We start from the raw sequence: 15,783 nt of genomic DNA on the forward strand, positions 1-15,783 counted from the left end.
GCTAAGATCTACTGCCATTCTTTTCCTTCCCGCCATTTTTCTTTATATGAGTTGAATAGTTGGTAGAATATCAGAATATTTCCTTATTGATCTCTTAAATGTCAATGCATACATTAAGATCGTCACCACAAAAAATTTCTCCTTGAAATTCTCTCAACACCATCATTATACTTGTTTACAACCATAATCATCACTACAAATAATAATAAACAATATTATAAGCATACATTAATTCCATTACAATCTATTTCATACCACCAAAGAAGAAAAGAAGATGCAACATACAAATTGGCACTCAAAAGTAGTGCTTAGAGTCAAACCTTTTGCAAAAAGTGACGCTCAACGATAATTCTACATTTAGTACCATCCTTCTCACAAAAGTTGCGTTCAGTAGTGTCCTACTGCCGCTCAGTGTCAAGACATTCACAAAATATGACGTTCGACGGTACAAACTTGTACTTAACGACTTTGAGTTAAAATGCTCCTAGTTTGTCATCGCTCACTACTATACCATATATCATTAGATGAAATTATGTGATTTAGGGGAAATGGACATATTCAATTGATTAATTTGGTATTCCTTTCTTAGTATTTTGGTAAAAAAAATTAATATTAGGACATTTACATATTTACTCAATTTCTTAGATTATAATTCCCTCAATTAACAAAAAATCAACGAAAACACACAAAAACACAACATTCATTCAAAACATGCCAAATTCATAAAAATTAATCAAATTTTATCCTCAATTGCATTAGAGCAACAACATGAAGATCATCAAATTTATCAAACTCATGCACACAAAAAACAACTAGTTTCCCTTACCTTACTCAACTACTCACAAGACCTTAACCGACGAAGCTCCTCCTAATTGGCAGATGCTCTGTCTACACATAGAAACACCATAAGAACAATTTGGACATAAAATTACTGATTAGCAGAGAGACTCATATAGATGATTAAAAAGATGCATGCTCACATGTAATCGATAACAAAAAAGACGAAGAAAAAAGATTGAAACTCAACTTAGACGAACAAAGAAACTAATCGGTTCAAATTGGAAAGCTTGCCACAAGGATCAATTCTACGAAATTCTTCAATCAAACGAACCAAAAGAACGAAATCTTAGATAAAAGTCAAAGAACTATAGAAAAGTGATTTCTAGAGTGATAATGTGTTTTAAAATAATGAAATTCGTTCCTAAAAAAACTTTTTATATTAAAACATTATATTATTAAAATAATCGAGTCTCACTATATTTAAACTACTATTACATCTAAAATGTCATTTTCTATATCTTTATATTATCTTTCAAAATAACACCTAACAAAAATTAAATTAATAATAATTGAAATTTAACATAGTTTTTCATATTTTGAACTTTCATTAGGATATGTGGTAATAAATAAAATTCATGAAAATGATATCAAATTATTATATTATAGTAAATTGAAGGTCTTTATTGAGTTGCGATGATAAAATAAAATTTATGATAATAAGTCAGAAAATAAAAATAATTATACATAAAACCATCAAAATAATATTTTACATTATAAAATAAACAACAAAAATATTAAATGAAGTAAAAAAGAACACATGTTTGTCTTAAAAACAATTTGATATATCTTTAAATGAAATCGTTCAATGAAAAATAAATATATAATTAGGGATATGATAACATGGAAAGTACCTTATATATCTAAAAAACTTTCCAGTTATCAAATTAGTTCAATTGTTGAAAGATAATGAAAATCTTTTTAGTAAAATAAAAGTTGTTTGAAAGAAAAAAATTTTAAGGATCAGAGAAAATAAAGAAGATAAGTTATTTATATTACCTAGTAAATGAAAAGTTTATGCAATTGAACACTTAAAATTAAAAGTCAAACATTCTCATGTAAAAAAACAATGAATAAAAATATTAAAAAGTACTACAAGTATTCCTATGTGTAACATAAAAACTATTTAACACTATGATTGATAATACATCATTTGAAAATAACTATATAAATGTTGTGTGTGATAAGAGAAAACATAAGTTGAAGACGTATGTGAATTTCGTGGATATAAAAAAAACCAAACAATTAGTAGAAAAGAGAAAAAAAATTATAGTAAAAGACTAAGAAAAATTATAAAACTAAAAGATTAAAATAATATATATATATATATATATATATATATATAATAAATTGTGAATATTTTAATAATTTAAACAAAGACGAGATTGAGGATAAATTTATGTGTCATCCTATTCTTAGGTGATCTACTTTGAGGATCATTTCAACCATTATTAAAAAAGGTTACAGCAATCTTATTCCACAATTTTCTTAAGTAGTCTATTTTGAGATCACTCTAACCATTATTAAAAATGATCACATCAATCTCATTCAAATTAAGTGATCTACTTTAAGAATCACTCTAACAATTACTAAAAATGGTCACATCAATCCCTCATTCCACAATTATCTTATAGAGTGTTAGGAGTTTTTCACATTACTTATTCCTTTCCAAAAAGTCCTTTTAATGTATTGTACATTGACAATACATATTAATTAAAATTAGAAGTATTAACAACGTATCAAAATGTACTTTTAGGGACTTCTTACCGATAAACAAATAAAAAAAAATGTGTTTATCGTGGATTTAGTCTATCAACATTATATTTAATGTTGTGAAAATGGATTGTAATCCGCGAGCTAACCTGGCTCACCACGTGTTTGAACCGGGTTGGGTTGAAAAAAAATAAATTTTTTTTATGCGAGTTAGTTTTCAACCCAGTTCACTTAGAACCCAGCTCACCGGGTTGAACCCGTGGTGAGCCGGGTTGACTCACAAACCCACCTAATTTAATTTAATTATTTATTATTTAGTGTTTCAATATTATTAGTTAGCATTTTTTTATTATACCGTAGATGTGGATGAAGAAAAATATGTTTCAAGAGAGAAAATTATTATAGATTTATCTGACTCTAATTTTATATAAATGGACAAGTGATACAAAAATTATCAATATTTAAAATTTATTTGTTCGCCTTTTGAACTTATTTTTGGATTATACTTGGATTGTATAATATTTTTTTTTATTTTGAATTGTCTTTGAAGTTTAATATCATTTTAGAGTGAAATTGATTTAGATTTGAATTAAAAAAAAATAATTTTTTTTTAATTTAAAAAAAACTTATAATCAAGTAAGTCAGTGATCCAACCTGTTTAATCCACTAACCCGTGATGGATTAGACGTTTTAACATCTTTAATTATGTCAAGATGGTAAAACCCAAAATGATATGTGTGATGATAGGAGAAGTTGTAAGGAATTATTTCCCAATTGAAAATAATTTCCAAATTGTGTCTTTCGAAATGCAATTATTTTTAAAAATATTCAAAATTGTTTGATCCACCGTGTATTTTCAGATTTAGAATTATATTTCGAAATGTAATTATATTTAAATATACTCAAAATTGTTTGATCCACAGTATATTTTCAGATTCGGAATTATATTTCAAAATATAGATTCCAAAGTGTATTGAATGCATTCTAGAATGTATAATTCGAAACATGTTTCTAGATCTAAAAGTACTTTTGGGATTGCATAATTTTGGAATTCATCTAAAAGGGTAGTGCAAGGATAAATTTTACCTTTTTATTATAATTTTAATTAGGGGTAATTTGGGGTTTATGGATTTCATAGGAGTGCAAGAAGAAAAAAGGAGATACAAGAAAATATAGATAATTCATTTTAATTTCTTTTTTTTTTCTACTCAATCCCAATATTTTTTAAATAAAATCAATTTTATTATTTCTGTATACGAACTAAAATAATTATATAACTAAGTATAAAAGCTAAATTACTTACTAAACATTTATGAAAACATGATTTTTTTTCAAATTTTATTAAAAATTTAACTATGTTTTTTGCCTTTTAAACTGGAGGCACTCTTCCTTAGTTCCCAAATTTTAAAAAAAAAAAATCATTTTTCATTTCTCCAATTCTGCAAACTGCTAATTTTTAATGTTAATACTATTGTTGCTCATTTGTGTATGACCACCAAAATAGTCGTTCTATATAAAGTTAAATTTAACAAAAATCTAATAAACTTAAATAATCATATCACTTGATTAAATTTTCATAATAAATCAAAAGAAAGAAAAATGAAAATTTTGAGCATATGACTAATAGTGTATTTAATCTTTAATAAAATTTTAAAAAGTCATGTACACCCACTCAATCCAATGGCGCGAAATATTGTATAATTCTTAAAAGCTTTACTTAAATATAGCTTATATAAAATCAAACAAATAAAGGTTTGAAAAAGTGCCACCAAAGCTATACATTAAACTCTTTAATTCCCAATAAATACTTCAACAAGCATTTACAGTGCACCAAATTGATTCCTCAGAGATGAAAAAGCATATAATATAAATAAGTCTGTTTACCAGTTAGCAGTAACAGCTACTCGAACATAATAAGCATAGGCCAAAAGAAATTTAGTACTAAGATTGTAGCATATGAACCACTTCATTCTAACTTTCCTGATCCTTGCGATATTTAATTAGTTCTGATCTAATATCTGTTATCACATCCTCTGCTTCATGGAGCTGTGCTTCAAGCTCTGCGATCTTTCTTTTATTCTTCGTTGAGGTCTCGGCTTCGCTTTTCTATCCACAAGAATATTTTGAAACAAGAACACATCACGGGAAAATTTTAAAGACGCAACATTCATATGAAAAATGAAAAGAAGAAACGCACACAAAGTGGGTGTGGAGGCATATTTAAAAATGTGTACATCTATTTAGGAAGTAACTTATTCTATCGTCTAAAAAAGGAATTTGGAGACTTTGACAAGATTCAAAATGAGGAAGAAGGAAAGAAATCCACAGCTGAAACAGCTCAATATTACTCTCATCCCACAAGATCAAAGACAAAACCAAAAATGTATATCTTTAACTAGTTAAAACACAATAGTTCTCTCCTTTAACTGCAGACAAATCCTCAGCTCAGCAGCCAAGTATTACTACTTTCAGAGCTTACGAAAATTACTAATTTAATATTGATAGTATGATAGTACTATGAAATAAAATAAAATGTAGGACAACTGAACTGATTTTGTAGGAACCTATTAGTACTGTTCTTAGACTAAAACTAGTATTTCATCTTTGATAACATGCAAAAGTTTACACTAAAAGTATCCATTTTATGAGATGAGATTCCAATTATAAATTAGGACTCAATACCTAAAGAACTTTATATATATGTGTCGTGCTAAAATCTAAGCTAATCATGGAAGGCCACCTATGATAAAGCCTTAATCCAAGGGAGGCTAACTAGAGAAAGATTCAAAGCTTTGCAAGACTAGATTAAAAGATTTGTACATAAGTAGTTTCGAAGTCTTTAGAGGACCTTGAGAATAGTTAGAACTACTAAATTCTAAAAAGTTAGAAGTGTTTTTTGGAGCTTCTAAACTATCACATGTCACTTTCATGTACACATGAGTAGTTCGACTCTTCCGCTTGACTCTTCAAACTTTCAAGAGACTTCTTGTGTATATTGGAACTCCCTCAGACACCATCCATGTGCTTCCCTCTCAAGTCATCATTGCTTTTCACATATAATCATTACACTTCCCTAATTTCAAGATGTTAAGATGTGTAACCATGTTTAATGGAGATTAAGAAAGTTAACTCCCTTTTCTCGCCCCTTCTTGTCCCATAGGCTGAGCTCCTCCATTGTAACTAAGGAATCTCCTTCATTTGGAAAACATACCTTGAAGATTGAATGCAATTCTTCTTATGAGTTTTTGAGAGTTTGAGAGTTCTCTTCCCTTGTTCTTATATAGAGATGTTCTTCTCAAGTGGTGAATCACCTAGCACTTATCCTTTAATTCTTGGATTATAGGTTGCGTGTTCTACTCTTCATCTCTTATCTCAATGCATTTTTACTTTCATTTCTTTACTTGTTATTATTTTCCCTTTCCATTTGTTTGATTGCCATAAGCCATAACCATGCCCATTTATGCTTCTGCCATTAACAATTGTTTCCATGGTTTTTGTGCTTCATACACTTCCTTTGAGTTGATTAACCTCCTAAGGTTCACATCTAACTGTAAAAAGCCTCAATCCATCCATGAACGGCTAACAGTAAAAATTGATAATACACAATAATTTAAAATATCTAGCCAAACGTTCTGATAACAAAGGTCAGATCTTTTGGTATTCAGAAAATCATTCCAATGCTTCTTATGATTCAAAAGCATTATTAATGAAAATTCCAATCTCACTCACATATTAAAAATGACTTTATTTCAAAATTAAAGTTAGCTTAAACTAATGTACATAAAATTGAGTATCAATATGTTTATATTTTATACTTACTGGAGGAAGATACTGAGACAATGCAGCCTGGATGGTGTTCTGAACCTGACAGCTGATCTCCTGCATCTCATTTTGACGATCCAAGAGACGAGCCTCTAGCTCTATGCGTTTCAGCCGCTCATCCTCTAGATGGGACTCAACCTCAACAAGTCTAGCTCTTATTTCATCGCATTCTTTCCTAGCATTCTCTGTCTCTCTCTTTTGGGCATCTAATTCAGCCTGCAGCTGTTGAATTTTATTGGAGCTCGATGACGATGATGACCTTAGTTCTGCTCCAAAAGGACCAAAACCACGCACATATGATTTCTTACCAACCAATGTTTGGAAGGCAGTACTAATAATTTCTTCTTCATTTGTTTCTCCCCCTTCCTGTGAATATTCTATTTGGCATCTTTTCTCATTAATTTGTTGAGCAGCTTTGTCCTATGAACAATTGATCATTTAGAGAAGACAGTGAATATCAAATCAAACTATGCAGAAAAAAAATATAACAGTAATATGAAATTCAACTACATTGATTTCCTTAGATGCTTCGTCAATCCATTCCCCATTTCCCCTTTTGTGTGTCAACTGCCAAAAAGTCTGCATATCGGGCTCCGTTCCTGTCACTGGGTCACGCTGTTAAAATCATATGCTTATTAGCATTATAAAGAAAACTTCATACAATAAGACGTGATAATCATAAGAACAAACGCTAAGCAGAAATCTCACTGCATCATAGCTGGTTGCTAGAAAGGATTTTGACCCAGTAGTATGTTTTATCAGCTGTTTTGCCTTATTTGCCTTGTTTTTTGCACTCATTATCTGAAGATTGGCATAGAGCAGGTCATGAAATTTATTGACATTCACAGGGCAGAAAGGTATATAGACGGGCATAAATTATTGTACCTCAAAATAAGGGCTGCTAAAATAATCAACCAAAAACTGCCAATCAGAATCATTAACATCACTAGGGACATGCTTCAAGGCCTCGTCCTTTGTTTCAAACTTTAAGTAATACTCATGAAGCCTGCTGCGCCAATTCTGATATAAACGGCCCGCTTCATGCAGAATAGCCTTCCGTACCATATCTGTATGTGGAAGTCTCCAATTGTTCTGTTAACAAAAATTGAACCAAAGAAGCTAATTTATCCACGCAAGCACCCACATATTTGAATGGATTAATAGAATAAATCAAGGAAAAAACAGACCAAATGGAACAGCCTTACAAAACAAGGTAAGTTTTCTCTTAAAGCACAAATACACATAACCGAGAGAAAAAACCAGAGTAATAGGAAGCTGAGATATTGTTACAAGAATAAGGGAATTGACCCCTAAGGGTCTGCACCTCCCTATCCCAAGGCACCAATTTCCACACAAATATACAAGATCCTCTCCTTTCCTCTCTTTTATTATATTTAGGATCAAACTCAAGAGTTATTCTTTAAGTGCTTGTAGACTTCTCTAATTGAAGTTAGAGTTTGACCTTGATAACCTATGGTGCTGTTTACCAAAGTGATTGGAGAACAAAACTACTTTTTCAAATATATGATACTTTTCACTGATTTTAACTTTCTAACTACTAATCAACTTATGGTTTATTTAACATAGACTCAATGCTAGAGTAGAATGAAAGCTAGAGTGAGAACATTAGAATACTACATAAATGAGAAGATCCCTTAGAGACAGCAAGGCAAGAAAAAGAGAAAGTAAAAAGAAGTGAAGGGTAGTGCCAAATAGAAGTAAAAAAATTATGGGTGTCAAAATACCATTGTCCAATGAATATATATTACACTGCATGAATTTTAACAAGGCTCGAAGCACATATTTGCTGTAATACCTTTGTACATAGATAGTCACATAATTAATGGTACAACAGACAAAATTACAAAAACAGAGAGCTTATGTTAGTAAAGAAAGAGAAGAATGCCATAGCATAGGCTAAAATAATTGGATAAATAATCACAAAGTAAATATCATGATCCAGATTGCAATATCAGCCAGTCACAAATGCGGAAGGATATTTGATCACATTCCGAGGTATTCTGGAATGCAGTAGCACTAAAGCACTACTGTAGCGCCAATTTATCAACATTGCATGACCCTTGTTCATCAAACCTTTAACTACGATACGTATACCTTTTGTCTTTTCCAAAAAATCTATCAGCACACCTGGGGCACCACAAACACTGTCATGCCTTTTTTTTCACTTCCACAAACTGATGATTCCTCATGCATAACAGTGTAATAGATTAGTAGCATCTTTCTAATTGAGTTTCGTTAAAACCATTTGGTCAAAGGTGAATTTACATCTCTGTTGTCATATTGGTTAAAATAAGACTCATCTCCACGTGACCAAAACTATGGAATGACACTCACGAACCAGCAAAAAAAAAAGCAAATCTATCCTTTAATCAAATATCATTTACAAATCATAATGAAAACCATACATAACCATTGTCATAACATACCAGAATACTTTGCACTATTGTATCCCTAGTACTTTGTGGAACCTTCTTCCACTGGCGCACATTAAGACGTGCATTCTGACGAACAATAAGAGAAAGATCAGTAATGAAATCATTGCGGCCTGGACCTATTGCCGCCAGCTTTGTAGGATGAATGAGAACATCCAACTTTCCATCTGCACTCTGTTGACGCTTCATTTGAAGTGACAACCCTCTTGTCTGTCCTCTTCCCTTTCTTTTAGGCTTCACAATCGTATCTGAAACACGACAAAAAACAAGAGAAGTTCAAATAAAGCCTTATAGACAGAAATAACGACCACCATTTAAATGAACACGTCCAATTTTCCACCTGCATTTTGTTGATGGTTCTCTTGATTTATTGACTCTATTGGTTGCCACAATCCCCTCTCCCTAGGCTCGTCAACTTCATCTTAAACATACACAAACGAAAAAGGGTTGAAAAGAAGTCAGTTGTTATTGAAATAGTTCCTAGCAGTCAACGCTAATAATGACATATAGAACAACCACCGAAGTTAAAAACTGCAACTGAAAATTTTAAGACAAATGAACAGCATGATTTAGTAAATGTTTAGGTGGCACAGAATTAAATTTGCCGAAGCAGTCCATTTTTTCCCAATAGCAGTATTACCCAGAGTTTTTTTTCTAACAAACTTAAAATTGCCTTTACTTAGATAAACGAGGGTATATAGCTAATAAAAATAGAACATATACTAACTAGTAGTAGCAGCTTCTTGCTCCTCCTTACATCGAAGGCTCACTTCCATCATATTTGATTGATTGCAATAGAAGTTCTCGCAAGCATTCTCTTGACAGTACTCCCCCAAATCACTTGGTCGTTCTTGGCCATTTTTGTTGGGCCCAACTGTATTTAAATGCAACAAATATTGAATATAAGACATTGATCAGTATACATGTCCTCTTCAATGTACCGACCCCAAGGAATTTGAGAAAATATATGATGATGGCGTGCTACATTCAACATAGGTAACAAAGAAGGGAGAAGCAGAGAATTGAAAGAGAGACACCAGTTAAGAACTCTGTTGACCTTAATCAACGTACCAAGCAAATAAAGAAATAAATATTTTGATATTTCCTAATATCATTGCCAAAAACTACTATAAAAAACAAAATAACACTCACTATCAGAGCTATCATGACAAACTTTTCCCATCGGATAAGCGTCTTGATATGATCAAACATCATATTTTGTCATAGGAAAATAAGTTCTATAATGCCACGTGGCTCTCCTACTATCAATACTAATCCATCAAATTTCTAAAAAATTAGAATATTTGTAAACTGGAGGAAAGATGAACTGAATAAAATAATAAATGAGAAATCAGAGCCAGGTATTATCGTAACCATACATGCATCTTGTGGTTCTTCATTGTCAAGACCAACTTCAACGATTTTAGATGGATTCATGCAACTATTCAAGATGCTGTGGACACTCTCTTGAAATTTCTTAGCCTGTGATCCTTTTGGTCTTCCCCGTCCTTTTTTCGTAGGCATACTGGTACCTGAATCACAGAGTTAATATAAACAATAGTAAGCATATGCTTCTCACAACAAAAAAAAAGAAACAGTAAAATACAAGTATACAAGTAAAAAGGGTAATATGATAAAGTCAATCTATGTATACCTCCTTCATGTTCCTCAATAAAGTCAGGTTCAACTTTCACCTCATTCAAGGGAGTATTTGGAATGACCAATTCACCATCTTCACTCCCTTTAACCTTCTTCTGAACCCTGGACCCTTTTGGTCGTCCTCTACCTTTTCTCTTTGCCATGGCACCCCAAAATGAATACTGAAACAGAAAAATCAGAAACAAGAGCAGCGTATCATTTTCTCTCACACGAAAACCTTAGTCAGACTGTTTAAAGTGACATTTGGCACTTATAATCATTTCAATTCACCAGCCTAGAACAATCAATTTATCAACAGCTGCTCTGTATTCAATTTCGAATTCTCTACAGTCTACACGGATGACTGGACATATAAATGCTCTTACAACCCACCAAAAGTTTTCATTTTGCAACAAAATTAACTCACCCTCGCATCAAAACTCAGCAATCCAGGCTGCAAACAGATATTATCTTCAAATAATTATACATTATCAAAATATAAGTATACTAAAATAGAAAACTAGTGACCATTAAAAAAGCCAAATGCAACTAGCACAGGTATTACATATACACGTCAGGTGAGAACTATTGGTTATTGTGAGCAATGATCATTTAATTACAACCAATACAATAAATAATGGAATATTCATCCTCATTGAACAAAAAAACTCCAATAGCATCAACCAAAAAATGAAAAAGTGTTTCTTCACTCCAATAGATTAAACTTAGTCCCCTGCAACATCATATCGCATAGAGGATCAGCATCAAAATTTGAAGGAAACCATGAGTAGTGAAAAGTAGCTACTTCTACGTAACAGAAGTCCCACACACTGGATGAAACTAAAAAGAGTGAAATTGGGGATTTCATATTATTTTTTAAATGAAAACGATAAAGAAAGCAACAAAATTCGAGGGGTTTTCTGTGTTGTATTGCCAAATGCATGGTATTCATAGTACTTCCTACGTAAACTTCAGTGATGGGTTTCGTCGTGTCGACGAGAATTGAGAAGCATGCAATGGTCGGAAAGTGCAGAAGAGGCTAACCGGCCGGAGACAGCGGCGGTCGGAGAAGGCGATAGGCAACGACGTCAGTTTATGAATGCGGTAAGGGTTATTTATACAGAGACTGAAACTCAAAAGTCTGGTAAAGAGAAAATGTAAAAACGAAAAGGAATGAGTTCAGTAAATCACTTAATAAAATACGTTGCATCATCAATTGTATTTTATTCACAGATTTTACGTTTTTATTTTATTTTCGTATATTCTAATTAAATTTCAAATGAAAAAAGTTTAAAAGTTAAAATAGCTCGTTTTCATTTTTAAAACGCTTTTTTTTATAGACAAAAGTTAATGAAATATAAATATGCAAAATTAAAATATTTGATGGTAAAATATGAAAAAGAAAACATAAATACTAATTTATTGGTAAAATTATAAAATTTTAAAAGCTCCATATACTTTATGAATTCTCTTAAAATGTCAATATAAATTTTGACTGGTGAACACTTGAATGTGCACACGTAACATTTATGTGACTAACGTTATAATTTTCACACAGACATATTAGACTCATTCAGAAATACTTATTTAATTATTTGTAAAAGCATCGACTCACATATTATTATTGTATTATATCGTTATTATAAAATAACAGTAATGTTAATAATAATAAAGTTATCAGTATATAACACACACACACGTATATATATATATATATATATATATATATATATATATAATTTCGTAGAATAACTAATTTATATAATTCACAATGTATAGATTTTTTTGACGTATGTCGTTTTAATAGCTATTATAGTTTTATATATTTAATAATTTGAAATAAAATAGAATTAATATGATGTTTTGTTCTTTTAAAATATTTTATTGATCAGTTATTATTCTAATCAGTTTTGAAAACAGTTATTAACTAGTGTGTAATTTATATTATTGAAAATGGTAGGACTGTTTTTAAGGCAACAAGTATACAACCTGAATAAAAATCATCATAAAAAGGGAAACACCATATATAACTATTAAATTAAAAGTTTAAATTTGTAATAGATAATCCAATATAGTGAGATAACTATTACAAAAAAAAAGAGAGAATAAAATATTATAAAATAAATGCCTCAAACCCTATTCAACTAATGTTTGACTATTATTCAATTTGAAGACTTCACTCAAGTCAGTCTAATAAACCTTTTATGTTTTATTTTATGAATGGCTTTCTTGATTACTTTGGTGAAAATATTAGATATTCACTCCTACCACTAATCAAATTAATTAATTTATCATTACTTAGTAAAAACACCAACTTAGCCCACCAAAATGAGTAATAGGATCCTCAATTTCCCATTAACTCATAATTGGACATCCATGCATGCATTCTTCTTGCAAGTTCAGGTCTCTCTTCTTCAATTGTGGTTGTTGAAATTTAGTATTTTTCTAACTCTCTTGGTTACAACTCTTTATATTTATTATCTCCATTAACATTTGCAAAAATATTCTTTGTTGCATCTATGTTATTTCCCCCACAGTCTTTCTTCATTAAAAAAAACCTCATACCTAAAAATGATCTTTTAAGTGGTAGGATTATAAAGCTTATTTTAATGATCTTTAATATAAAGAAATATATCCTTTTCTTTGTTATCAAGTTTTGATCTTTATAAGAAATACGCTTAAAAATTGAAAGTAAAATCTCACATTGATTATGAATAAAATAAATTTAAAATATATATATATATAGATATGAATTTCACTTTATAAATTAGTTTTTTTGGATTAAATTAAATATAAAGTTTACCTCTCATTCATGTTGAAATGATCCACATTTGATTTTCTTTCTCAATTCAGTTTCAACTCAAGTTTTGAAACTTTTAAATAAAAAGAAAGTTTTTTATTTTATTGTAGAAAATAGACCAAAGTTTTCCTAAAAGAATCATATGTGAAATTACTTAAGTATTTTTTACCTTTATTAGAAGTCAAATTTATTGGATTGCAAATATTTGGATGTACCAATTTCAAAACATTTTAATTGATATAAAATCTAAGTACTAATTCAAATCCTAATGAGATATAATTGTAGGAGAGGAGACTAAAATGGGAATTATCACAATTATCTCCTCTCAAGTTATATTGATCGATGATGTCATACCATGATAATTATTTACTAAAAATGTAGATAATGACAACTATATATTTTTAATTTAGCTAATTTGTATTTTTATTTGCAGTAATATCGTTGACTATAAATTTCAAGACGAGTTTTCTCATAATTTGCAAATATCATTGACCAGTACAAGAGTTACAAGATTGAAAGCATACAAATTTTAAACAAATACGAACTCTTGATTAAAATTTCAAATTAGTAAAAGTTTTCATTCATCTTTAATACTTAGGTTAGTTTTTCAGCATTCCCAGATCTCTTGGTATTGAAAATGCACTCACCTTTACTTCTGTTTCGGATGTGGGGTCGAGAACTTTTCTCAAATACTGTTCACACTTTTCTTCGGATAAGCTTAGGTTGTCTTAAACACAGTTAAATTTCTTTACGTTCTCACTGTCCAAGCTCCAAACCAAGCTTAGGTTGTCCTAAACACACTTAGTCTACATGTCAAAGACATTCTAACACTTGAGTAATATAACTAATCAGAGTCATAGTAAAATCTTAAATTTGCAATAAATATAATAATGTACCTCTTTACCTCAAACTTGTATTTATATGTTTCGAGATGATCTTATGATTAACGAAACTGTAATCACGACCCAATACCTAATAAGTAAGACTTACCAGTAAACTTGATTAGATGTTGTATTTAAGGTTACCTAGGACTACAAATCGTTCGGTCTCATCTTTCTTATGACTGACCGTCCAAAGGCATAGACCGTACATGTGTACGATACAACTTTTAATCTTCTAACATTGCTTTTATTACTTCGAGTTCTTCATATAATGCAGCTGATACTTCTTTGTTTTTTTTTTCTTCCATAACCATCATCCACTATAATTGTTTCACTAGATACAAATGATCCATCAAACCGTTTGCAAGATTCATGATAGGTTGGTAATTTTATTTTACCTCTCTTAACAAAACCTTTTGGTGTGTTCTTCTTTCTTTGACCTCCTTCTTCTATCTTCTTTGTTATTACTAGTAAATGATTTATTCCTTGCTACAAGGTCATCTATGGTATTTTGTGTTGTCTATTACCTTAACACGTTATTACTAAGGCTTAGAACAATTGCATTTGTGAGTCTATTTTAACAATATTTTCTTGTCTTTCTCAACCATAGATGCATCAAGTCTAGATTCACCTTCGAGAGCTTCAAAGAGGCTTTGTTAAACCAAAGGAACATGCATTTTCATCCGTCATAATTTGAAATCTTTGGGTCCAATGAATTTGTTAGAAAATAACTCTTTATGAAGTAGTCATCAAATTCACTCGAGAGCACCTCCCACAAACAAAAATGGTAATAGAGAAATTCACAATATTATACTATAGTACTATAGAAGGTAAATAAAGAAATTAACATTATGATTATTTATCTTATTAAAAAATATAATTTTAGTCTATTTGATGGACATAATTTTAAATATTATTTGAAGGATATAATTATGAACCTTAGTTGATGGATATAATTATAGATAATATTTGCAAATTAAAATTTATTGGATGTTTTGAAATTGATACATCAAAATATTTGCAATCCAAGGAATTTGAATGTATCAATTTAAAAAAAAAATACCAATTTCAAAACACTTTACATTTGAAATTTGTTTTAAATTATTTTCAAATTTTAAATTTATTTGTTTTAACTTATTATAAAATTGTTCAAAAATTATTTTAAAATTTTACATTTAAATTTGTAAAATTTTATTTTTAAACCAACTTAAAAATTTCTATAGAAATTATTAAATTTTATACATTTTAAAAATATACAATTATTTAAAAGAATTGAAAAAGTTAATAAATTTAATTTGATGAAATGCAATTGATAAACAAGCTTACCATTTTGTTACTTGAAATTAATTTTAAATTTTTTTTCTATTAACATTACTTTCTATTAATAACTTTAAAACAATTTTAAATAAGATTTAATGTAAAATATAAATATAAATAAATTTAATATTGTTAAAAGTATTTAATAAAAATATAAATTTTAATAAAAAATTTGTATAATATTTATAGAAAAATACATGAAGCAAACTAAAACAATGACTAATGATACGAGACTCTATCATTATCATATCATAACGTGAGTATAACACGGTATTAATTTGATATATAACACATTTGTATTTATTTTTTAAAATTAAAAAAA

The 15,783-nt window shown here is 29.7% G+C and overlaps 1 protein-coding gene across 1 annotated transcript; it reads right to left on the reverse strand.

Annotated features, from left to right (window-relative positions):
* Nucleotides 1-4,309: 4,309 nt before the first annotated feature.
* On the reverse strand, nucleotides 4,310-11,577 carry LOC108342268 (uncharacterized). Its single transcript, XM_017580022.2, has 11 exons — nucleotides 11,508-11,577; nucleotides 10,480-10,645; nucleotides 10,205-10,357; nucleotides 9,553-9,699; nucleotides 9,166-9,246; nucleotides 8,820-9,073; nucleotides 7,258-7,464; nucleotides 7,081-7,173; nucleotides 6,883-6,987; nucleotides 6,370-6,792; nucleotides 4,310-4,656 (listed from the first exon to the last, which is right to left on the reverse strand). The coding sequence occupies exons 2-11, from the start codon at nucleotides 10,625-10,627 to the stop codon at nucleotides 4,522-4,524; spliced, it is 1,746 nt and encodes a 581-aa protein (XP_017435511.1). The 5' UTR covers nucleotides 10,628-10,645; nucleotides 11,508-11,577; the 3' UTR covers nucleotides 4,310-4,521.
* Nucleotides 11,578-15,783: the final 4,206 nt, after the last annotated feature.

This window comes from Vigna angularis, chromosome 1, assembly GCF_016808095.1.
Source record: "Vigna angularis cultivar LongXiaoDou No.4 chromosome 1, ASM1680809v1, whole genome shotgun sequence".
NCBI lineage: Eukaryota > Viridiplantae > Streptophyta > Magnoliopsida > Fabales > Fabaceae > Vigna > Vigna angularis.